The sequence below is a fragment of the Xiphophorus maculatus genome, chromosome 16 (genome assembly GCF_002775205.1).
Source record: "Xiphophorus maculatus strain JP 163 A chromosome 16, X_maculatus-5.0-male, whole genome shotgun sequence".
Taxonomy (NCBI): domain Eukaryota; kingdom Metazoa; phylum Chordata; class Actinopteri; order Cyprinodontiformes; family Poeciliidae; genus Xiphophorus; species Xiphophorus maculatus.
Genome location: NC_036458.1, coordinates 3,817,206 through 3,841,376, shown reverse-complemented (window position 1 = coordinate 3,841,376; position 24,171 = coordinate 3,817,206). Strand labels below are relative to the sequence as shown.

At 34.7% G+C, this 24,171-nt stretch overlaps 1 protein-coding gene across 3 annotated transcripts in view; it reads right to left on the bottom strand.

The window, feature by feature from the left end:
- Positions 1-24,171, bottom strand: part of mybpc2 (myosin binding protein C, fast type) — a 67,216-nt gene that overhangs the window by 30,337 nt on the left and 12,708 nt on the right. The window contains exons 2-9 of one of the 3 annotated variants that reach the window (XM_023349681.1): positions 14,940-14,975; positions 13,495-13,503; positions 13,386-13,406; positions 4,924-4,938; positions 3,894-3,977; positions 2,760-2,908; positions 2,329-2,446; positions 2,076-2,124 (exon numbers count right to left, since the gene is read on the bottom strand). In XM_023349681.1, coding sequence (XP_023205449.1) covers positions 2,076-2,124; positions 2,329-2,446; positions 2,760-2,908; positions 3,894-3,977; positions 4,924-4,938; positions 13,386-13,406; positions 13,495-13,503; positions 14,940-14,975 — 481 coding nt within the window. The remainder of the gene's footprint in view (positions 1-2,075; positions 2,125-2,328; positions 2,447-2,759; positions 2,909-3,893; positions 3,978-4,923; positions 4,939-13,385; positions 13,407-13,494; positions 13,504-14,939; positions 14,976-24,171) is intronic. The other 2 variants (XM_023349682.1, XM_023349683.1) reach the window with 2 other exon arrangements.

Below are 24,171 nucleotides of genomic sequence, written 5' to 3'. Positions count from 1 at the left end.
ACTTTTTATTTATTTTTTATTCTGCGTGCTGAGAGGGGACGGTATTGTCCTGGGAGGATTCGCTCCCCTCAGGACAGCCGGATGAACGCTGTCCTCAGATGATCTGCTCTTACTGGAGCCGGCTCTGAAGTTATTTGGATTTCTCTCGCTCTCAGATGAGTTAAATGAACCTCAAACACACGAGGACGAGGCTCGCTATGATGTTAGAAAACAACAAAAACCAAATCCTGCTGATGCTTTGTAGAAATCGCCATGCAGACTCAATACCCCCAGGACTTTTTCCCATCTCGTTTTCCTGCTTATATGTTAATGTAAAAGGCAGATTAAGGCGTTCTTATCTAACCAATTTCAATTAATCAGATCCTCCCTGACATTTAAAAACATATTCAGATGAAAAAGATTTTTGCTAAAACGATCTAATGACCAAAATGATTCGACTCAGCGCTCCAAATCCTTCAGATTAGGTGTAAAAAAATCTACAAATATTAACTCCAAAGGCGCTTTTTAAAAAAATACATGTATTTATAGACACCTTTTTCATTCAGTTGTGAAAAAATATATTTTCTGAGATTTATTGTGTTTTAAAGACAGAGATATTGTCTAAATGGGAAATCCCAGAGTTCTGGACTTTCTCAAAATAATGTCTTTAAGTTTACATAAAAATAGATGAATTGCTGTAATTTACATAAATCGTTTAATTTTGTCTCTATCTGTGCTGTATAAGTTCTGTTCTCTAGGAGTTATTGTTATTTTTTCTGTATAAATAACCAAAATATTTAATAAACATATAAAAAATAAATAAATAAATAAATGTACAAAAATGTATCCATGTTGCTGCAGCAGTAGATGTAGACTAAATAATAATAAATTAATTGTACAGATATAAATTAAGAGTAGGAATTGTGACATAAAGTAAAAATTAGATAAAGTAAATTAGTAAATATTTGTAACATTAGTATTTAATAAACTTTTGCTTCTTCCTGCTTTTTGAATGATTTAAAATTATTATATTTTCTTTTCTTATTTATTTTTTTAAAATTTGCTAAATTGTATTTGTTATTTTGTTTGTTGAAGCACTTTGTGATTTTTTTTTATCTTTAAAGGTGCTACGTAAATAAATATTTTATCTGTTAGAAAATATCTAAGAGAAAAGAAAATTGAGTTTATTTCTGTTTTCCTTGCAGTGGATCTGCTTTTACCTTCTTTAAGGTGTGAATTGAGAAAACTTTAGGTGAGGAGAGAAAACAACAAAAGTGTAAATTGTATAAGCTAAGAAGCTTTTCCTGTGGAGCGAACATTTTAACTGAGAACAACACGTCGTTTGGTGTCGGTGCTAATGTAGCCAAAGGCTCAACCAACTCGTCTTTTTGTTTTTCTGACTATGTTATCATTTCACTTTATACTCTGGGTGTTTTCACCCGCAGTTTTGGTTCAAATGGGGACTAAAGTTGCAACATTCGTTACATTTTCAGCTGCTGCGGTTCAATTTCACACTGCACCAAACGATCCAAACTAAACCTGTTCCCCTCCTCACCTGTGGGGGCGCTGCATCAAGAACCACAGAAGGAAACGACATGTAAGCCTCTGACGAAGATACTGAGCTCAACAAACAAAATGCAAACTTCCTCTGATGCGAACTAAAAAAAACAACTTAAACACAAAAAAACAGCTCATTATTTCTGTTATAATACGGGAAAATGTTTTGTTATAAGTGAAATAATCTGCCAGTGAAACTAGAACTTTTTTAATAATAATGATTTACTATTGACTGAAAGGTTACTTGTAAGATAGTTTTGTCTTATTTCAAGTGTATTAAAATATTTGGACTGGAAACTATTTCATGATTTCATGTTTTTACAGTGTAGAGTTCAATTAGCTGCTGTAAATGCAACCAAGTTTTTTTTTTGGTTTGTGTTTTTTCAAAAAAGTTACTGAAGTAGACGTAACTGAGTAAATGTAACTAGTTACTACCCACTCTGGTTAAAAGACGCTGAAACTCCTGATGACATACAGGAAGTAGAAGCTTTGAGACGTGACAGGAAGAGAGAGACGGCGAGCTACAGAGCGACACTCACGATCGTTTAAACGCCTCCAAGATGTTGTCCTGCTGGTCCTCCTGCGCGGCTGGAAGCAGCAGACAGAAACAGGAAGTGAGGTTAATTCATTACGCCACGCCACAGGAATAATGAACTGATGACCTGGATGACGGGCTCTAATGTCTGCGGCGCTCTGCGTGTTATTGGCTGACACAGTCGGTTACGGTGTCATGGCGGACGCGTTGAATGGAAGATGACAATGATGTGATTACGTGTCGGTCTGCAGACCTACCCGCCACGGAGACTTCGAAGGCGCAGCTGTCGCACTTGTCTTTGGCGGTGACCTCGCAGCGGTAGCCACCTGCGTCTCCGTCCACCACCTTGATGATGCTCATCTCGTACGTGTAGATCTGACGGAGAGACGCATAAAAACCGAAGCACAAACAGTCACTGCAGCTTCAAGGTTCTGGCTTTGTAAAAATCTGCATAATCACATTTAATAATGTCATTATTCTTCTTTTTTTTTTAAGTTGAAGCCAAAATAAATCGGGATTTTTAAGCTTTTCTTCATGTTTGCTATTGTTTTGTTTTTTTTACCTCCATTTATCCACTTCCAAAAAACCTGCGCTGCCCCTTTAAGGCTGGAAAACGTCCAACACTGACAGGTTTACAGCCTGTAGAGCAACGCGTAGACAGGTTGAGACAGAGAAAATGGCCGAGTACCTTGGTGTTTCTGTCGTACGACTCCTTGAACTGCAGGTGCTTCCCAGCTTTGCTGGACAAGTCGAGCCACTTCCCCTTCAGCCACTTCATGACGGGCTTCCTGCTCAGCGTCGACGAGTCGACTTTGGCCACAAACGTGATGTCCTTCCCTGCCAGCAACCAAGACGGAGGACATTTTTATTCCAGACAGATAAACAGTTTGTCCTCTTGAAGAGTGGACACTTGTAAATGTTATATATATATATATATATATATATATATATATATATATATATATATATATATATATATATATATATATATATATATATATATACCTTGTTAAAATATTGGCTTTCTGTGATGTAAAAAAAATGAAACCAGCATAAGAAAATTTTTCCCACATTTAATGACTTATAGTCTGAAAAGTTTAAGAAAAAAACTAATTAATCTGCTTGGTGTAAAAGGCAGAAAGTATAAAGTGATCCAGAATTAGTTGAACATGTTGGCCTTAATATGTTGTAAGTTTTCTATTAACTAAAAAAAATTGCTGTTTGTGATACAAAAAAACTCAGAATTACTTCAAAAATTTACACCTTTTGTTATATTTTTCACCTGCTGGGTTGATGATGCGTTTTGGTCCATTCTGTACTGGAATCTACAGGGTAAACACAGGAAGGCCAACTTTACCCGAGCTGTTAATTATCATATTACGTTTGACTGGTGATTTTAGATAATGCCACACTGTGTCACTGTTGGCTGTAACTAAAAAATAAACAAAAAACTGTGAGGTGAGTCTACATCACTTCCCACACGAAAACACAAGAAGACTGCAGTGGGAGAGAGTCGGAGACAAAGATGACGTCCAAAGGATCTGATCTGTGCCCTCATCATTTCTCTCCAGAAGACTTTGAGTCAGTTGTGCGAGCAAAACTGACAAAGGCAAACCGATGATACCTTAACGAGCTAAAAGTAAATGCTGCAAAGTGAAACATGTTGAAACTGAACCAAATACGGTCTTCAACAGTTTTTGTACAGAATGTTATATCAAAGGTGAAAAAATTGCCTTTTTTTTTAACTTTACATCATATAATGATGTAAAGTTAACTTTTTTCACTCGTTTTAACGTCTTACTCAGAGTTTATTTTGGCAAACCTTTGGTGGCGGTGGCGCTCTCTGGCTTCACCACAAACAGACTGCTCTGCTCAGACATCTCACCACCTTCTCCTGGTGCAGCATCTGAGATGAAAATTCAACCACAGACGACAGATTAGAGCAGGAAAACATGACCCAGCAGCACCGATGAATCCACAGACAGAACACCACAGGAGGAGACAAACGGACCAAGCAAATCACTAAAGCATCTCTGAACTGTCGGGGAAAATATCTGGGTTTAATTTAAGGGCAAAACGTTGCTGGGCAAAATGTTTTGGTTTTTGAAGATTTCATTTTTAGAAAATCTAAGGGTTTTTTTCCATAGTGCAGAGAGTGATGTCAACATGTCCAGGGCGGCCATCTTGTTTTACAACTTCTATTTTTTTGTACTTTGAATTCAGATCAATCTTACAATTACGTATAAATATCACGCAATTTTTTTTCTTTTTTAAATAGGAAAAAAAGTCATAATATTACAAGAATTCAGTCATAGAATAAAGTTCTATGACAATTAAGTTGAAATCAAATGACAATAAAGTCTTAATATGAGAATAAAGTAGTAGTAAAAAATATATAATTTTGTTTGTCTCATAATGGTAAAATTGCGTCTTTATTCTGCCAATATTATGAATTAATTTTTGTAATTGAACAATAATTCCCATAGCCTCGTCCTAATACTCAATAGTGCAACTCACTAAAGGGGTGACTAAAATAAAAGCCACTCATTGAAAATGTTTCCTGTTATTTCTAATTACTTTACTGGAAAAAATGTGAAAGAAAAAAAAGACAAGTGAAATGGGAAATTTTATGTTTTTGCCATATTTCCCAGCCCTGATTAAAACATCAAATTATCATCTCTAGGTCCTGAACTGAGGATTTTAACTCTCTTTACTCAACTGTTGGGGTAAAAACCAACTGTGTAGTCGTCTGACAAAAAAACTCTGTTTCTGTTAAAAGCGCCATCTTTGTAACGTGTTTGCTTGTCAGTCAGAATTCTTCACAGAAAAACTAAAACATTATTTTTTCTTACCATCAAGAGGCAACTCTGCACCAAATGAGGAAAAAAAAACAAAAGACAGAGACAGCAAGTGAGACATCAATCTGTGCAGAACCTGCCTTTGCTCTTAATCAAATCAACGTGCTTTCATGCACCTTTCCGCCTGTCTTCAACATAACTGTAAGAAACTGTTTCTCTAAACCACATGTTATGTTTCTGTCACCATGACAACAAATTGTTTTAATAGTAGGTCAATTTTAGAGGTGACCTACTGTGCTTCTTGAATATGTTAGGATCTATGGTCTATACAAAACATGGTTTTTACATGTTTTGCACAAAATCCTTCTTAGATAATGAGGTTCCAGTCTGGTTAGTGCAAAATAAGCCGTTTGCACTTGAAAATGGCGGCAAACCGATGCGCAATTTTACAACCGTACATCTTTGTAAAGCAAAAGCGGAGCCTCTTGTGCAACCAAAGAGAATGCAGCGATCGGTTTCTGGATGGTAAGTCACCAACAAAACACTTGTCTTTTCCAGCAGCCGTTGTAAAGCACATTAAAACTCTTGGTAGTAGCATAATATTTACCGTGAGAGTTCACCACTGCTTACATTCCACCCTCAGCTGTTACCGACCTTTAATTACATGAGCAATAACCACATTTAACTTCCCTTTAAGATCACAATAAAGTATTTTTGAATTGAGTTATTTGAGCTGACTAAACGTGCTGGAGTTCCACTTGGGTTGCTAGGTAACAGGGTGGAACTCTGTGGGGGTTGCTAGGTTACACTCTGGAAGTTCCCAAACACTTAGAAGAAACATTAACTTATTGCCAAAACACAGCAGTAGGGGTTTTTTAAAGCATTTTTAAGCAATTGAGACACAAATAAAAGTACGAAAACATGTAAAATGCGAATTCTTGCATAATAGGTCCCCTTTAAACGTAAAAAAACTCCTGAATGGATCCAGGGTCACGAGTCAAATGAGGTCATGCTTCTTCATAAATTCACAGAGCCATGCTGTGGGCACCACTCCCTGCCTGAACCTCCTCACTGCTTTTATGGGTTCAGTTAATTCGATCTTTTAATCAAAAGTACCCCAGAGGACAGATCCAAGTTCAGCTGTTCAGGATGATTTAAAGGGTTTCAGTCAGAATGCTAAACAGGAAAGCGGATCTCGGAAAGAAAACCCAGGGGACACTTTTGAATGTTTGCAGTCTTACACTGTAACACCGGATCCTCCATCGCGTTCGCTGGGAAAATTCTCTGTGAAATTAACTCCTCACTATATCTGGCAGTAAAGCTGGAGATCTGAGTTTTGGACAAAAGCCTGCAGGGACATTTAGAGACTATTTATAATAAAAGCCTTTTATAACACTTGGAAAAAATCTGCAATTATTTATTTTGAAGCTTGCATGCTAAGCTTTGCTTTTATTATTATTACTTTTTAAAATCAAGTCATGCCAATTAAAAAAGTAAAACATAATTTATTCTAAATGCCATAAAATTTCATATTTTCTGACACAAATAGCAGAATAATTGAAGCCACATTCTTAAAGGAGACCCATTTTGCTTCCTTTTAAATCACTTAGAATAGCTCTGTGAGCTACATAAAACATGTTAATTAGATTTTTGTACAAAATCGTTCTGAAATAATTAGATATCAGCTGCTGATTATGCCTATTTTGAGCACCTTTCAGAATGAGCTGTTTTAGGGTCCTGTCACTTTTATGCAAATAAGCTGCAGCTGGCCACGCCCCCTCAACTCAACGTTCACAGATTAATGTGAAAATAATTGGGAACAGACACGCAATTGTACAACAGTCTTTTCCAGCAGCGCAAACAGCGATAAAATCGGCTGGCCAAACGTGTTGGAGTTTGGCTACGGTTGCTAGGTGACGGGCTGAGCTCCGCTGAGGTTGCTAGGTAACAGGGGAGTGACTTAATAATCGTGAGTTTTTGAAGCTGCTTGTTTTCCAGACACCAAAAAATATCAACTTATTGCCAGAAAAATGGCTGGATGTTTTGTTCTTGGACTGTTTCTCGAGAGATTCAAGCGGAAGAATAAAATTGTGCAAAAAGTGAATTTTGCGTAATAAGTCCCTTTTCGGACAAGCTCTTACAGCTAAAAGCACATACCTTTAGTACTCAAAAGTCTGACTTTCTTTGTTCTAACACCAGGTGGAACTCAGATTTTAAAATTACACACTGCAAAAACAGAAAATCTTAAGTATTTTTAGTCTAATTTCTAATGCAAATACCTTAGTACACAGTATAAGACAAAACTAACTCATAATCAACTTATCAGCAAGATATAGGAGCTTGTTTAAAGCAAATAATTCCATAATATTGATGAAAACATACTACTTTCACTGTCAGATTATTTCACTTATAATATTGGCGAAATGTTGTTAGTATTTCTTAATAAATTTTAAGGAATTACTGTCTCTAAACAAGCTCCTATGTCTTGCTGAAAACTTGCTTATAAATTAGTTTGGTCTTATTTCAAGCATAGTAACGGATTTTCACTAGACCAAAAATACTTCGTATGATTTCCTTTTTTTACAGTGTAGGTCTCTGACCAATTACTATCTCAAATCCAACATGGCTGCCGTTCATTTAAGATCGCTAAGTTGAAATAATACACAGTGAATATTCAAATTTAAAATTTTTTTTTTCATTAAATCAATAGAAGAAATTGTTATAAAACATGTATTTGTGGATTCAATAATTCTATAATTTGAAAAGTTTAAATGTCCCAGCATTTGTTTCATAATTCTGAGAACTGGGATGTAAAATCCTAATTAAACTGCATTTTTCAGCGTGTTGGTCCCACTTGTCTTTCCCTGAAGGAAATTAAAAAAAATAGTAACATTTTAGTGGCCAGCAGATAAATGCTGCACACATTTTTAGCTGACTAGACAAAGCTTTTAATTAAAACCTCAGTCAATTTACTGATTTTTAAAGCTATTAAAGACACCAGAGATACTGCGGCTGAATAATACTGTTAATTTCACAGTTATTACTAGTTTATTGTAGCAGCAATTTCTAAATCTCATGAAAAGACAGTGACAACAGAACCATAACTGTGTTAATTACATACATATTGGACTGTAATATTCTCCAACTGTAGCATAAAGGAGCTAATTTCTAACATATAAAGCACAAATCCATCATATAGCAGCGCTTTGCTTGCATTTACTAACTAATCTTTAAAGTCACCAGCTTGTTCATCTTCTATATTAACTTGTTTTAAAGTCGACTGCTTTCATCTAGCCGCTAATCTGATGTGTTTTGTTATTTTAAATAGCATTGCGACAACTATTATGGTTTTAAATGTCTATTAATAACGATGTAAATTTGCAGAAACAAGCAGGCTGCTATAGATTTACCTACAGAGGGCTGGATACCAGTTAATGGTACTAAGGACAGGAGTCAATGTGCCGTAAAGCAGGAGTAATGTACTGTAAGCTTTACACACAGAGCCGTACTAATGACTGAACACGATTTTAACAGATTAAATCTTAGAATTAAGGAACATGTACATGAATTTGCACTCAGGCAGTAAGGGTTTCATCAGAGAGACAACCTGGTGGAAGAAAATGTCTCTGTGAAAGATGCTTCTTTTTTTTAATTTCACTTTCTAATGCCAGCCTGAAGAACATTTTGTGTCCAGGATGTGTGAGGTCTGCAGAGATGTTAAGATGCAGGATGTGAAGATGCAAAAACACTTCAAGTCTGGCAGACGTGAGCCATTACTTTTCACCATTACACTGCAAAAACACAAAATCTTACCAAGACGTTTTGCAACTTTTTTGTGCAAATATCTCAGTACACTTGAAATAAGACGAAACTTACAAGTAACTTTTCAGCAAGATATAGGAGCTTATTTTTAGTAAATAATGACAAAATATTGAGGAAAAAAATAGTTCCACTGGCAGATTATTTTACTTGTAAGATGGCAAAAATGTCATGTTAGAATAGAAGAGAAATAATCTGTCAATATAACAATTTTTTAAATCTATATTATGGAATTAATTACTAAAAACAAACTTTAGTGAATCTTGCTTAGATGTTACTTTTAAGTTAGTTTTGTCTTATTTTAAGCGTACTGAGATATTTGCACTAGAAACCAGACAAAAGAAAAACACTTTGATTTTACAATTTTGTGTTTTTGCAGTGTAAAACCTGTAAAGCACATGTCAAACTCAAAACTCGTTAGTTTTTATTCGACCCTCTAGTCGCCACATAAATAGAAGTTTCGAGATTACAGTTGGCTTTTTAAATATCATTTTATCAATTGAATCAAAGCAGTTTTTATCTATTTATTGGCAAATTACATCAATTAGTCCATCCAGTTTTTTGACCTCCATAAAATCGACAGATTGCCGCATTTATTCGCACAAATTTTCAGCAGAAATTGCAAAACACATTAGTTTTAAGTGATGCTACCTCCCACCTGCAGGTGGCAGTGTTTCTTATGTCTCCTACTGCTGCCTCAGCCTCACCTGATGTCAAGTTGTATTGTGAAATATTCACATTTACCATCATACGAAAACGGAACGGTTTCTAAATTAGCTCCACAAAAGCTATAATTTTGATTGCAGAAAAAAATAAAAATCTCAAAGCAATCATAAAATCCTGGAGGAACTGATCAGTGTGAAAAGATGTTCAATATTATATCATTTTGAGAAGAACTTATAGCTATTTATAAATATTTTAACAATTTGTTATTGGGTTTCATTAATACACTCTGGCACAAGCGGCCCTTTAAGAAGATCCATGATTAGAGCTCGACACCCCAGAAAGCTCTTATCATCTTTAGCCAACACCAACATTACATCACAAACGCTGGAGTCGATTTCTTTGATCTATGCTGTGTGAGGAAGCAGAAAGCATTCAGGTTCGAGTGAGAAGCAGAGAGAGGAAGAAGGTGGGGAAAGCTTTACATCAGGGAGTACAGGCAGACATGCTTGTTCAGGTTTAATGTCTCGTTTGCTGCTCATGATCATCGCTTACAAAGGAGTCTTGTGGGGCATAAATGTAACTCGCCGAGTGTTGGCCCCCCGAAGACCGCGACTCATTATAAATGAGCTGCGGTGTTGGTTTAAATGGCTGCTCCACTTCATCACTGCACACGTGCAAAAACGCTTAATCACTCTGCGGAAAGTTTATTATGATAACTGGCTGCAGACGCACGGGAACATCTTTCTTCCTTTTGAGTTTTAGGATGTTTTCACACCGATAGACTCGGTTCGATTGAAGAGTTATATTTTCAGCTGCTGCGGTTCAATTTAACACTGTAGTGTGTCAAACGAACCAAAACCTTTCAAAAACCTGTGGGGGGCGCTGCACCAAGAACCACTGAAGGAAAAAACATGAAAACCTCTGAAGAAGAAACTGAGCGCAACTTCCTTCTTCACAAAATGTAGACAAAAGTGGAGTGCGTCAGATTTTAGCGGCTGTAGGATTTTGCTTTTGCGACATTTGTTCCGCTAGCACGTTTGTTTTGATTGTATTTACCCAGAATGCCCTGCGCTCTCGTCCGCTTCCAGCTTTTGGAGCAGTCTCTGGTTCGCTTGGTGTTCACATATGCATTCAAACTAGACCAGAGTTCAATTCAACTAAACTAAGACCCAGGTGTTTGATTACGAACACCACCAACTGAACTGAACTTTCTACAAACAAACTAGAGTTAAATTAAAACGGACTAAACACGGCTGCTGTGAATGACCTGGATGTTTTCCCACCTGGTAGTCCGGTAAACTCGGTTAAACTGGGGACCAAAACTGCAACATTTGTTACATTTTCAGCTGATGCAGTTCACTTTCACACTGCACTGTGTCAAATGATTCAAACCCTTTGAAAAACCAGTTCCCCTCCTTGCCTGTGGGGGCGCTGCACCAAGGACTACAAAAGGACATGACAGAAAAACCTCTGAAGAAGACACCGAGTGCAAAAATAAACAAAAAATGGAGTGGCGGATATAGGATTTCTTTTTTATTTTGTAAAAGACTACGAGTCATTTCTCATGCTGGCATTAAACTAGTGCGTTTGTTTTGGTTGTAGTTACCCAGAATGCCATGCGCAGTAGTCCGTTCCTGCTTTTGGAACGGTTTCTGGTCAGCTTGGTTTTCACATAAGCATTCAAACTGCACCAGATTTCTCTTAAACTGAACTGAGGACTGAGGTCTATTTTTTGGGTTGACGGCACATTCACACCTTCCCAAACATACCGGACTTTCCAGACAAACGGACTGGACTTTGATTAAAACGGACCAAACAAGGCTGGTGTGAATGTGAGCTGACATTAAAGTGAACCAAGTCTGAGCAAATTGAACACTCATAAGTCTGGATTTAACAAAGGATCCCCAGGAACTCTTATAACATTTCCCGGACAGAAGGAAAATAAATAATCTCCTTCATTATGATTCCCTTTGATATATGCAGCTGTAAAAACATTGAACATAAATCTTTTATGGTCATCTAGCATAACATATTCAACAATTTCACACTTAGTTTATCCACAGTCATGAAATTCACTGAAAACGTCTGGATTTTTCTTTGGTTTTTTATGCAGCTGGGGACATAAATGTGAGGAAAAATCACTGGTTCCTCCTGTTTTCCTCAAACGTCTCATGATCTGCAGCATGTTGGGAAAAACGTGCGGCGACAACTGATCGCAGCGCGGAGGAAATCAGACACACTCAGCGGAGCGCAACCAAACATGCTTAACATCAAGGGCTGAGGGAATATCTGAGCCGCTTGATTTAATCCAGGAGTTTGACGCAGAACGAGTTATGATATAGAATTAAATTACCGCTGGGAAAGACGTCTGGAAAGCCTGGAAATAAAACAGAAATATTTAGAGAGATCCAAGGTTTAATTTGAGTTTATTTATTCAGGAGGTTTGAAACTTCATTTTAAGAAAACCTTGTTTGGTTCATCCTTTGTTTCACAGCAGACTCATCTGGAGAGTTTCTGGATGAAAAACTGGATCTCATCTGGTCAAAAGGAGAGATCAGTAAACCCCGTTTGTTTACGTTTGTGAAGGTAAGTTGTTATTATTATTATTATTATCATTTTACTATTTCTGAGTTATTATTATTACGGGGTAATAAAGTCATCTGACAGTTTTGTGGTGTCTTTTTGTGTTGGTTGTCTGAATGCTTTAAAGTTTTCATGTGCAGCTTCATCTCAGCTTTACACAAGCTGACATAAACAGGCAGTGAATAAATCGATTTCCAATCAGTTTTTTGCACCGAACAATTAATAATAAACACGTTTTCACAGAGGCTTTTTAAATGTGCATACATTTAAATTTTTAAATTGACATTTTTGACAATATAGCAAATATTGCAGTACGAATAATGCGAGGGAACGCAAAAGAAACATTTTCCCCATGTCCCCTGCAGGGCTCCGTACTTTTCAACTAAATAAAACAAACCTTTTTTTGAGTCCCTCATTCAAAAGATTTTCTTAACCTTCCTTCAAAGTGGATTAAATTTTTTTTATTAAATTAGCTTTTCTTCCATTGGTGTGTCATAAATTATTATTTTTTTCTTAACCAAAAATGTTTTTAACATATTTTTTAATGCACTGCAAAAACACAAAACAAAAAGTATTTTTGATTTATTTATTTATTGTGCAAATATCTTAGTACACTTGAAATAAAACAAAACTTGCAGGTAATTTTTCAGCAAAATATGGGAGTTGTTTTTAAGTCAATAATTATTTTCTATTGATGAAATAATACTCGTTCCACTGGAACAATTTTTTTTCTAACAGATTTCTGAATTTTTTCCCATTAATTTACTCCTTTCTTTTTTTCTTATCTACAATAACTAATACATCGTCGTACAAAACTAACTCGCAAGTAATTTTTTAGGGATATTCAGTAGCTTGTTTTAAATAAATAATTCTTTAACATTGACGAAAAAGTAATAGTTGTGTTATGAGATAATTTCACTTATAACAACGTAATTTCTCCATATTACAAGTAAAATAATCTTCCAGTGGAACAAGCACTTTTTAAAATAAATCTTAAGGGATTATTGGCTTTAAAAAAGCTCTTGTATGTTGCTGAAAAATGACTTGTAAGTTAGTCTTATTTCTAGTGTATTAAGATATTTGAAATAAACCAAAAATAATTGGTAAAAATTTGTGTTTTGCAGTGTAGATGACTACAATAAGAGTAAAAGACAGATGTGAGGAAATAATCTGGATTGCATGACATAAAGCTGCGCTGAAATACCAAAAGTCACACATGGATCCATGCAGACTGAATAAACGGCTCCTGCTTCGGTCCAGATTCTACCAGCTGGGTTTAAATGGCGGAGCTAAAAGTGAGCGCTCGGCGCCGATAAACGCCACAGAGACGGTAAAACAGCATCCTGCTCCATCCAGCAGCGACGCCGTGGGAGTCATGCACCTCCACACTCAGTCCCATCACCACAGAAGATCACAGCTTCTGTGTTTGTTTCATCACTCAGCCTTACCGTCCTCCTCCGCTGGCTTCTCTGAATGATCGGAAAGAAACACCGGATGATGATGGTGATGATGATGATTATAGGAACGATTGGGAAGGATGTGGTGGGTTTCTCTTACCCTTTTTGTCTGAAAGGAAGAACAGCAAGAACATTAATCAGAAATGATTCTGGAGAGGTCAGTCTGAGCATAAAGCAACGGAGTAAGTGTCAGCTACACTACAAAAACATACAATATTACCAAATGTTTTTGTCTAATTTCTAGTGTAAATAACTTAGTACTTGAAATAAAACAAAACTGCAATGGTGTATTAGAGCCATTACAGCTAAAATAGTAGAGGAGCAGTACATTTCTGCCAAAAAACTTGGATTAATTTCAGAAAATTTCTAGAAAAAAAAACATGGAAATTCCTAAGTTTGAAAAGTTGAAAATAAGGTAGAAAAAAACCCTGGATATTTTGAAAATAATCTCAGAAATTTTCAAGAAAGAACATGGACATTTCTCAGTTTGTAAAGTGAAACATTTGCAAAAAAAAAACCCTCAAGAGATTCTAGCTTAATTTTTAATTATTTTTTTTTTTGGAAAACCTTGGAAATTTCTGAGATTGAAGTTTTGAAAATGTCCTGGCAAAAACTCATATTCTGAGAATCTCAGACATTGTTGAGAAAATTTTTTTTTGAAATTTCGGAGTTTGTAAAGTGAAATCAGAAAATTTTTGCTTAGTCTTAGAAATTTGGGGGGAAAAAGTTGAAAATTCTCTTAGTTTCAAAAGTTGAACATTTTTACTTATTTTTCTAGAAAATTTCTGATAATAATCTCAAAATTTTGGGGTTTTTTTGGCAGAAATTTACTCATTTTTCTATCTATAACAGCCGAAATGCACTGTCGTACAAAACCAACTTACAAGTAACCTTTCGGCAACTTTTTGACTTTTTTAGTCAATAATTCCTTAATATGAATAAAAGTAAGTAGTAAATCCACTGGCAGATTATTTCACTTAAAACAAAGTAAATTATTAGATGTTTTTAAGTTTAGAAGCCTTTAAACACATTTGTGCCGACTACATTACTGTATGAAGTTTTGGTGATCTGTTTTTTTTTTTTTTTTTTGATTATTGAGAGCAACTGGTTTATCTCTAATAAACCAACTAATCTAAGTCTATTCTTACATTTCACCAGCTTTAATGTGACAGATAATGAACCCATAGAAAATAAAATACATACATTTAGATCATCAATCAACAAAAACATTACTTTATTTTAAATTTTAAATTTAAAAACCAAACATCTGAATTTCATCATGTTATGTTTATGCATACAAGTGAAACAATCTGCCAGTAGAACCAGTCATTTTTCATCAATATTCAGGAATTATTGATTTAAAAGAAGCTGCTATGTTGCTGAAAAGTTGCTTGCGAGTTAGTTTTGTCTTATTTCAAGTCCAGTAAGACATTTGCACTAGAAACTAGACCAATATACTTGGTAAGGTTTTGTGTTTTTGCAGTGTAAGCTGAGTTACTGTGGATTCCCTTGAGAGCTCAGATTTGGTGCCACTTAGACTCTTACCAGCAGGGGCTGCTGCAGCCTTATCGCTCTGGGCTTCTGCAATTAAACAACAATTATGCAAATTAATTAGTACATCCTCATTATTTCATATCATCTAGCACCAGCAGCACTAATTTTGCGCAGCCACATTAAAACGTTGGGACTCAGTGAACTGTTTGAAGAGCAACATCTTGTGATCTGAATCCTCAAGAGACCCCAGTAATTATTGCCATCAATAGCTAATCATTCCTGCACATAACTATGGGCACTTATCAGTTTAGTTATATAAAAAGCAGACATGGGGAAAAAGAAAGTGCACCCTTTTATAATTTGTATGTATCGGTGCATGATTACAACAGGGTTGGGTGTTTACCAGCTTCTTAAACCATTTATATCTACCTTCAGGTGAAAAAATTTATTGTTTAATAATCAAAACTTAAATTAATCTAATGAATCTGTGTAGGAAAACAAAGAGTTGCCATGGTGACACATTAAAGATGACCTGTACAGATTAGGACAGGCATCGTTTGATTGTATCGCTTTTGGTGGCCGATACAAAAAACAGATCAATCTCAGATAACAAGATTTCAGTTTGATTCGTTCAGAGTGAACTGTTTTAGGTAAAACCAGCCATACAAAAGTGCTGGAACTTATGTTGCTAGGTAACGGGAGTGAGCTTGGCTGGGGTTGCTAGGTAACAGTGAGGGCTTCTGGGTTGCTAGGTGAGCACCAGGACCTGCTGATTTAAGCAATGGTGTAGAGAGGAAACAAAAAAAGGAGTAAATTGAGAGATCAAACTTTTAAATTTTCTTGAAAAAGAAAGTTGTAGCAGAAAGTTTTAGCTAACTTTTGAAACTCAGAAACTTCTGAGTTTTTTGTAGAAAATGTCCAAGATCAATCTAAAAATTTTAGTACAAATTATTTTAGCACATTTTCACTTTTCAAACTAAGAAATTTCTGAGATCAATCTCAAAATTTTGGAATGTTTTTAAACTCAAATTTTAATTTTCAAACTAAGAAATTTAAAAGACCAATACAAAAATTTGGGGTTTTTTCCAAGTAACTTTTTAACTTTTAAACTAAGACATTTCCGAGATTTTTTTTCTTTCCAGAGTTTTTTTTGCGGAAATGTACTCCTTTTTTCTTATGTCATTTTCTAGACACTAAAAAACATGAACTTGTTGCCAAAAACCAGCCCAGTGATTTTTAAAGTTCTTGGATTGTTTGTAGAAGAAGTAGAAACCCAAATGCAACAACAGAAATGTGCATAACATGAATTTTGCATAGTAGGTTACCTTTAAATATTTTTAGTACCTGGTAAAGGTCATTTTTAAAAGTGGATGAGTTTGCACTTTAAGGCAAAATCTCTGGGTAAAGAAATCCAACCAGTGCATGAAACCAGAGTTTTAACAAACAGTCGTCTAACTCTCCTTCATTTCTGCAGGGATCGCTTCTGGCAAAAAGGAATATTGAATTTTAACAAGCGAACGGTGCGCGATCCGAACAAGCTTTACAGAAACAGCGAGGCTGAGATAAATATAAGTGAGATTTTTTTTGTTTTTTCTTACAGAGATCATGAGGAATAATTGAGCTTTAAATTTCACCGAAAGGCTCGGCCTCGAGACAAATGAGCTTTTGATGGGATAAAGAACATCAAAGTTCCAGGATCGCAGAAATCTGGGTTGCTTTAGCAGCCGGAGGAACGAAGATCAGGAATAAATTTATGTCTGCCAGGAAAACCGAAGCCCACAGCTGGCTTAGCTCCGGCAGCATTCAGCATCTATTTAAAAGATCTACGTTAATAATATCACTGGACTGTTTAAACTTCAGGATAGGAAGGAAAGAAGGGAGGAAAGGAGGTAGGGAGGGAAAAAAGAGGAAAGATTGGAAGAGACGATGGAAGGGAGGGAGGAATAAAGGAAGGAAGAAAGAAGGGAGAGAGGAAAGGAGAAAGGAAAGAAGGGATGAGGGACAGAAGGAAAAAAGGAAATAGGAAAGGAAGGAAGGAAAATAGGAAGAGATGAATGAATAAAGGAAGAAAGAAAGAAGGGAGAGAAGAAAGAAGAATGGAAAGAAGGAAGGAATTATGGAAAGAAGAAGCAAGGAAAGAAGTAAGGAAGGAAGGACAAAAGGATGGAAGGGAGGAATATAGGAAGGAAAGAAGTAAAGAAGGAAGCAAAAGAAAAAGACACAAAGGGCAGGAGGGAGGAAAAGAGGAAGAATAAAAAAAGATCAAAGGAAAGTAGGAAAGAACAAATGAAAAGGGTAGGAAAAAAGGAAGGAAGGAAGGAATGAAGGAGTTATGGAAAGGAGGAGGAAAGAGAAAAGTAATGAAGGAATGGAAAAAAGGAGAAAGGGAAGGAAGAACATTTTACAACTTGACATTCTGCGATTATTTATGACGAATTATTTGCGTCTTCTTGAGGTTGGAAGCTAATGCAGCTTAATAAGGGAAGCCGAGAGTCTGTGAAAGTCATTACTGGGTTTCTTAGCTGAGTCCTTGTCGTTATTTACGTCTCTGTCATTGCGCTTACTGAGGGATTCCTGCTCTCCATTCTACTCCTGCCCTGCATCCCAAACATCTTCTGCTCAAATCGCACGGGGATTTGGGGTCTTATTGGTGGCATTAGCCGGCTTTGAAAAGCTCGATCAGCCGCTCAAGAATGTAAACAACTCAGCGGCAGAGTTACTCTTTATAATACGAGGTAATCAGTGCCAGAAGCACCACAGCAAATCACTTAATTACAAAAAGAAGCACAGAAAAAACATTAAAATATTTTTAACAACCCTGATTTAGTAATGAATTAAGATTAAAACGGATAATTGAAATGGTTCTACAAAAACATTTAACTTTACTGTCATTTTAATTCATAGAAAAGTTTTTATTGACCTCAAAGTGGAGAAATTTACTGCATAGTAACAAAATAAATAATAACAAAAGCAGGAAGTGGACTACAGCACAGGGCATTCTGGGTAAAAATATCTAAAACCAATATAAAGAATAATAGAAAAATTGGATAAAATCCAATTAAATAGATTTTTTTTTACTTTATAAGATATGTTTTTGTATAAAGTTATATGTGACCGTCCTCTTCATGCGAGTGTCTTCAGTCAGAGGCTTATTCAAATTCACTGTAATACAGACTGCTACAGGAGAGCTTTTCTAACAACAGCCATCAAAATCTAAAATAGCAATTTCTATTTAAGTTAATTTGAGTTACATAACATTTAAATTACCTTTGGGATCAATAAAGTATTTTAGAATTTTAATTTAATCAAACTCTAAATTGTTTGTCTAGAAAGTTTGGTTCGTTCGTTGAAAAATGCAAACTCTAGTCCGCCTATAAGCCTTGGTTTTGGTTCAGTTGATCGGCCCATGTGAACGCCAAGCGGACCGGAGTCCGCCCCAAAAGCAGGAAGTGGACTACAGCACAGGGCATTCTGGGTAAATACAACCAAAACAAATGTTTAGAGTTTAGCGTTGGCGCAAAAATTAGCTTGTAGTTTTTTGCCAGAGACAAGAGAAATCCTACAGCTGCTAAAATTTGACGCCACTCCAATTTTTTTTTACATTTTCTGAAGAAGAAAGCTGCGTTCAGCGTCTTCTTCAGAAGGTTTTTGAATCGTTTCCTTCAATGGTCCAGCGCCCCCACAGGTGAGGAGAGGAACAGGGTTTTTTTTGGAGTTAATTTTGTTTGACAGTGCAGTGAGAAAACTAACTGCAGCAGCTAAAAATGGAACAAATGTAGCAACTTTGTTCCCCAACAGAACCAAATCCATCAGGTGTGAAAACTCCTTAAGTGATAAAAATGAGATCTACTAAATGTTGTGATTCTCCTCTATTCATCTTCCTTCACCCATCATCATGAGATCCTGCTTTTCTCTGTAAGAGGCTGTTAACACACTACTGGAACCACTATGACCACCTAATCCCTCCCTGCTAACATGCTAACGCTAAACATAAGCCGCAGCTGCAGATCTATCTTCGCTCTCATTATCGTCTGGCCTTCATGCTTTGACCTAAATAACTTTACTCAGCAGTCATCTGTTTCCCTGTCTTCCAGGTATCTGTTAAATGGATAATATATCTTCCTCTTTGCTTAATGCAAATCCTCATTCTCAGCAGTTTTTATTCCGCTGCTTCTCTGTCCTACTTTAATCTGATTCCATGTTTTTTAAAGGGGAGAAGGGAGAGCAAAACTAAATGTAGATGAAATATATTCTCTATATACTATAATATATATATATTTAATAATGTGGAATTTTTGTTGACATTATTGTGCTCAGTTTCTGGTGACCCTATAAATATCAATACCAAACTGAAATACAAATAATTCAACACGTATCTAAAGTTTAAAACCAGTTTTTACTCTCCAAAGCTCGTCTAGCTAGTTAGCTAATGTTAACTACAAAGTAACACTAAAGTTAAGATATGATAAAAGCTTAGTTACCAGAAGGTATTTTACTGTACCTCAGAGTTACTGCATAAATAACTGTAGGAGCTATTAGTTACTGTAAAGGGTTTTAATTCCCATAAACCAACCAGTCTCAGAATGAATGAGTAGCACAATATTTGTTATTAATTGTCATTATTAATACTAAAATATTTTACATTAAGATCTAACCAATTATCAAAGAAGAAAAATGAAAATAATAATTAATATCTACTTACTATTAATGGACTAAATTCAAAAAAACAAAAAGTTTTTAAACCATGTAAAAAAAAAAACAAAGTAAATGTTTAATACATTTATTGATGACTGGACTGCATTAAAGTCTAAAAATATTCCACTTAATTCACAAATGTCAAGAGGAATGATATTTTTCTTATTTCTGATTGAAGTAGTAAATTTGAGGGGAAACAGGAAAGATCTGGTTTAGTTTCTCATTTTCACTCTTGAAATGTGTTAAAACTTGGTGTGGAAAATGTAATAAATTGTTATATTTTCATACAAACTCTCTTCAGAAGTTTGGTGTGAAATCTTTCCACTGTTAACAATAATCAGAACACAGAATATTAGTGCTGACATTTTAGATTAGAATAATACGGTTAGCTTTCATTAGCATCCGTTAGCTTCAGTTAGCTTCCATTTGCTTTTGATTTCGTTAGCAATTATATGATTCCAACAACCAACACCAGATTCAAACTAGGTCTAATTTTGAAATGAACCATATAAACATCAATCAAAGAAGATGAAAAAGTAGAACAATTTATGTTTTAGGTAATACAACTGTTAGCTTCTGCTAGCTTACCTGTATGCATAAGTTTCATATTGGATTTATTTTTAACAATTAATCTGTGGAGTTCTGCTGATTCCTAAAACAAGTGACACCAGATTCAAACCAGAGATCATTTTGATATGAAAACATCTATAAAATATGATGAAAAAGTAAAAGAAAAGTGTTTTAGGTAATGCTACAGTTAGCTTTCGTTAGCTTTTAACTGTATTGTTTCAGACACATAGTTTCTTTAGCAAATCAACTGTGGAGTTCTGCTGGATCCTAAAAGAAATTATATCAACATAAACTACATAAAACATCAAAGTATGTGCAAACGTAAAACTGTTTACATTTTAGTTGCCACCATTAGCTTCTGTTAGCGTCCGTTAGTTGTCTGTGTCTGAGAAACTCATAAAAGATAAAGCTTAAATATTGTGATATAAATTGTATATTAAAAGCATACTTTATTTAGAACCAAAGGCTTTATGATTTTGTTTTTTTGTTCTGTGGCAGCACATTAAAAAACAAACAAACGCAACTCTTAATAATTCAGAAAACAAGCTGATAAATATCACAATGTTCTCTTCATCTCCGTCAGTTTGTCTCTCCTGCCGACTCGCATTTGAAGGCTAACCTCGGTGGAGCACGCTACGTTAATCTCTTCTGACATTTTCTCGTCTTCCTCTGCTTGTTTAAGCAGTTACACTGAAAAACTGTCCAACCAAATTAACATTTGACTCATAAAAATGATTTTATTTCCGCACTGAACAACAAAGCTAAACACGGCCATTTTAAATGTTTGTTTGATTGTCAGTTATAAACAGTAAAACTGTCACAGGAAAAATCCATAACTATAAAACAATTTATAGTTCAACTTTGTTGATTTGACATAAAATTGTCGTAAATAAATAAATCGGTAGAAACAGTAGTTTGTACTTTTTACATTTGTAAAGGTTGATTTTTCCTGTAAAAAATGTTTTTTTATGGAAAAAGATTGTTTTTAAAACATGTTCTTGTGCAGTAAAGAAAATGCATCATTTGTAACCGTAAAATAAACCAAAATTTCAACTTGTGTGTATGGAATCAGAAAAAATTATATTTTCAGCTTCTCATAAAAACTAATCATTCAAGCTAGTTTATATTATTTTGATAACTTAAGCAGCACAAATGTTTATATATATAAAAATATATATTTATCATATTTATTTAATATAAATATTATATAAATATTTATGTTTATAAATATTTATATATAAAATATATTTATACATAAAAAGAGATATATATACATACATATATACGTATATACAGTGTATATATATATATATATATATATATATATATATATATATAAAAATCAATGTGTGTGTATATATATATATATATATATATATATATATATATATATATATATATACACACACATTGATTTTTACCCGAATAAACGCAGATGAGGCAAATAAATGATGGGGAAACCCAGCATTACCCGGTTTTATTTCCAGTGCAGTCTAAGGTTAAAGGGATGCTTAATACATTAGACAATTTAAAAGTGTCTACAATTTTCAGCCGAGGCTTAAAGCTAACGTGCTAACTGCTGGAGATTCTGGGACGAGCGCCTCCGCTTCACCAGAACCCAACACCGAGTCGTAGTAACATGTTCCCGCCGCTCGTGCTTTGTTAATACAACCTTTTGCCCTTTATAGTACAGCGCAGTCATGCCACTCAGCAGCTGTTTCAATAAAACTGAGAGCTCCTGTTACCATGTGTGCTTTATAGTATAAATGTTTGAACAAATTTACATATTTCTGATGAAATCGTAATTAGAAAAACCTTTTCAGGACCGCCACACCGACTTGGAAATGAAGTAAGAAATGTTATTTAATTTTAACAGCTTTTAAAGTTAATTTTCTTTCATCTTTATAATTATTCAACACGCTTTGTTGATGAAATATCACATGAAACTCCACTTAAATTTGTTTTTGTGGCATGACAAAAAATGGAGAAGTTGAGCTCATTTGTGCTATAATAACTTAAAATGTCTCAAGCTAATTTTTACTAACTGGATGAGATTTACTAGTCTAAAACTAAAACTTACATGTAAAAATACAATGTTGGATAACTGTATTGCTCCAGATTAGCTGCTGCGCAAGTTACTTAATAGGTTGTTGCTAGGTAACCAAAGAATGACTGAGTTGCTAGGTAACCAAAGAGTGAGTGAGCCAGTTGATTCCACCATTTCTTTCAGCCAGCAGTGAAAAGTTGAGCAGCAATATTTTATTAAACATATTATTCATTTATATTGATCATGCATCTATTGCCTAAATATATATTATAGATTTTTTTTGTCCCACTATAAAGGCAGCTCACTCAGATCACCTTTATCCAAACTGCTTCCACTATCCTGAATTGACCTGAAACCAAGTGCAAAATTCAAATATATATCTATATATAGACTTGCAGAATGCTGGTTATTATATTCTGGATGAACATCGGTGGTATTTACTGGCTGGAGGGCATTTTATTATGACCCAAACAGAGCTGTATTTCTTACACAAAGAAGAGTAAAATGGATAAATTCACTTTTTAAAAAAAACATCAAAGAATAAATTTATCCAGCTTTGCAGTTACAAACCATAAAATCTGTCACATTCTAAATTAGGTCACCTTTAAATGAGATCACGTTGCAAAGGAAGAAGAAAATTAGATCTTTAAACCTTCATCCAAGAACCAAAAGCATGCAGAAAATTCCTCTCTGCTGGTAATTAAAGATTTCAAAAAGCAGGTTATTCTGCAGGAAATAAGAGCGCTCAGTTTTCAACAGGAGGATTTGAGCTAGGGGAGGTCTGTGTAAATTTGGTTGACCTACTTTTTGTTTCTGGCTGCTGTGCTTCAGCCTTTAATATTTAAGAAGATCCTTTCTCCTAATGAACCTTTCTCAGAATCTGTGTAAGGTGAAAACGCCTTACAAAACAAGGCTGTTTGTCCTTCCATGTATGGATTAAACTGTTCTTAATTACTGTATGAGAGATAATTATAGTCATTTACAAAAAAATAAGCTATTCTGCGAAGATTTTAAAGGGTTCAGAGGTGGAAACGTGCATCAGAATGAAAATATTTGACCATTTTAGTAATGATAAATCACTAAATAAAGTTTAAATACATTGTTGGTTTTATTTTTTAGCAAGTTTTGACCTACTTTTGGATTTTTAAAAGTATTTGCTTTGTTTCATTTTAGATGAAAGACACTAAGGAAATTTTAAAAGGCAGTTTTCAAGAATTTGATTTGATTATTTAAAAGAAAAAGTTCTCTATATTTACAGACCAGACTGAAAATGCAGTGTAAGTAAGTTTTCTGTGAGTAACTAATTTTTGATTTTTTTTTTGCTATCAAAATCAGATATCTTGGTGATACTTTAAAGATATTTGCAAGATTTTTGCAATATATTTTCCTCATTAAACCCCATACAAAATCTAAATGTAGAAAAAAAATTACAAAACAATACTTTTAAAAAAATTATTATTCCTTAAAGAACATAAAAAGCTAAATTTTTGTTACAGATTATGGACTATTACAACTTAGTACTGCAGTAAAAGCAAGGTCACTTAAACAAAATGTTTGTTTTCTTTACCATTTTTGCTAAAAATTGTCACTAAATTCATAACTATGCATTAGCGTTAAAAAAAATGTGAGGATCTGTGGATTTTTCATTAATTGTGAAAAACTGGAGGGACTGAAATTTTATGAAACAAAAAATGTTAATATCAAAATATGTTCTTCTTAAAATTAAATAAAATTCAATAGTTTTTTCCAATTTGATTGGTCCCACATGATTTCATAAATGTTTTTGAGTTTTTTTAGGTGAAACTCAGATTTTGTGTTGCTAAGTTTTTTATATTTCCACAAAATTTTGCAGTATTTGCCTTTATGTATGACAGCAAATGTGACTTTTTGTTACTCGCCAAATTTATCACGGACTGTAACTTAACATCAAGAAAATCCAAGGCCGCAGTTTAGTAGAACTAAGAAATACTG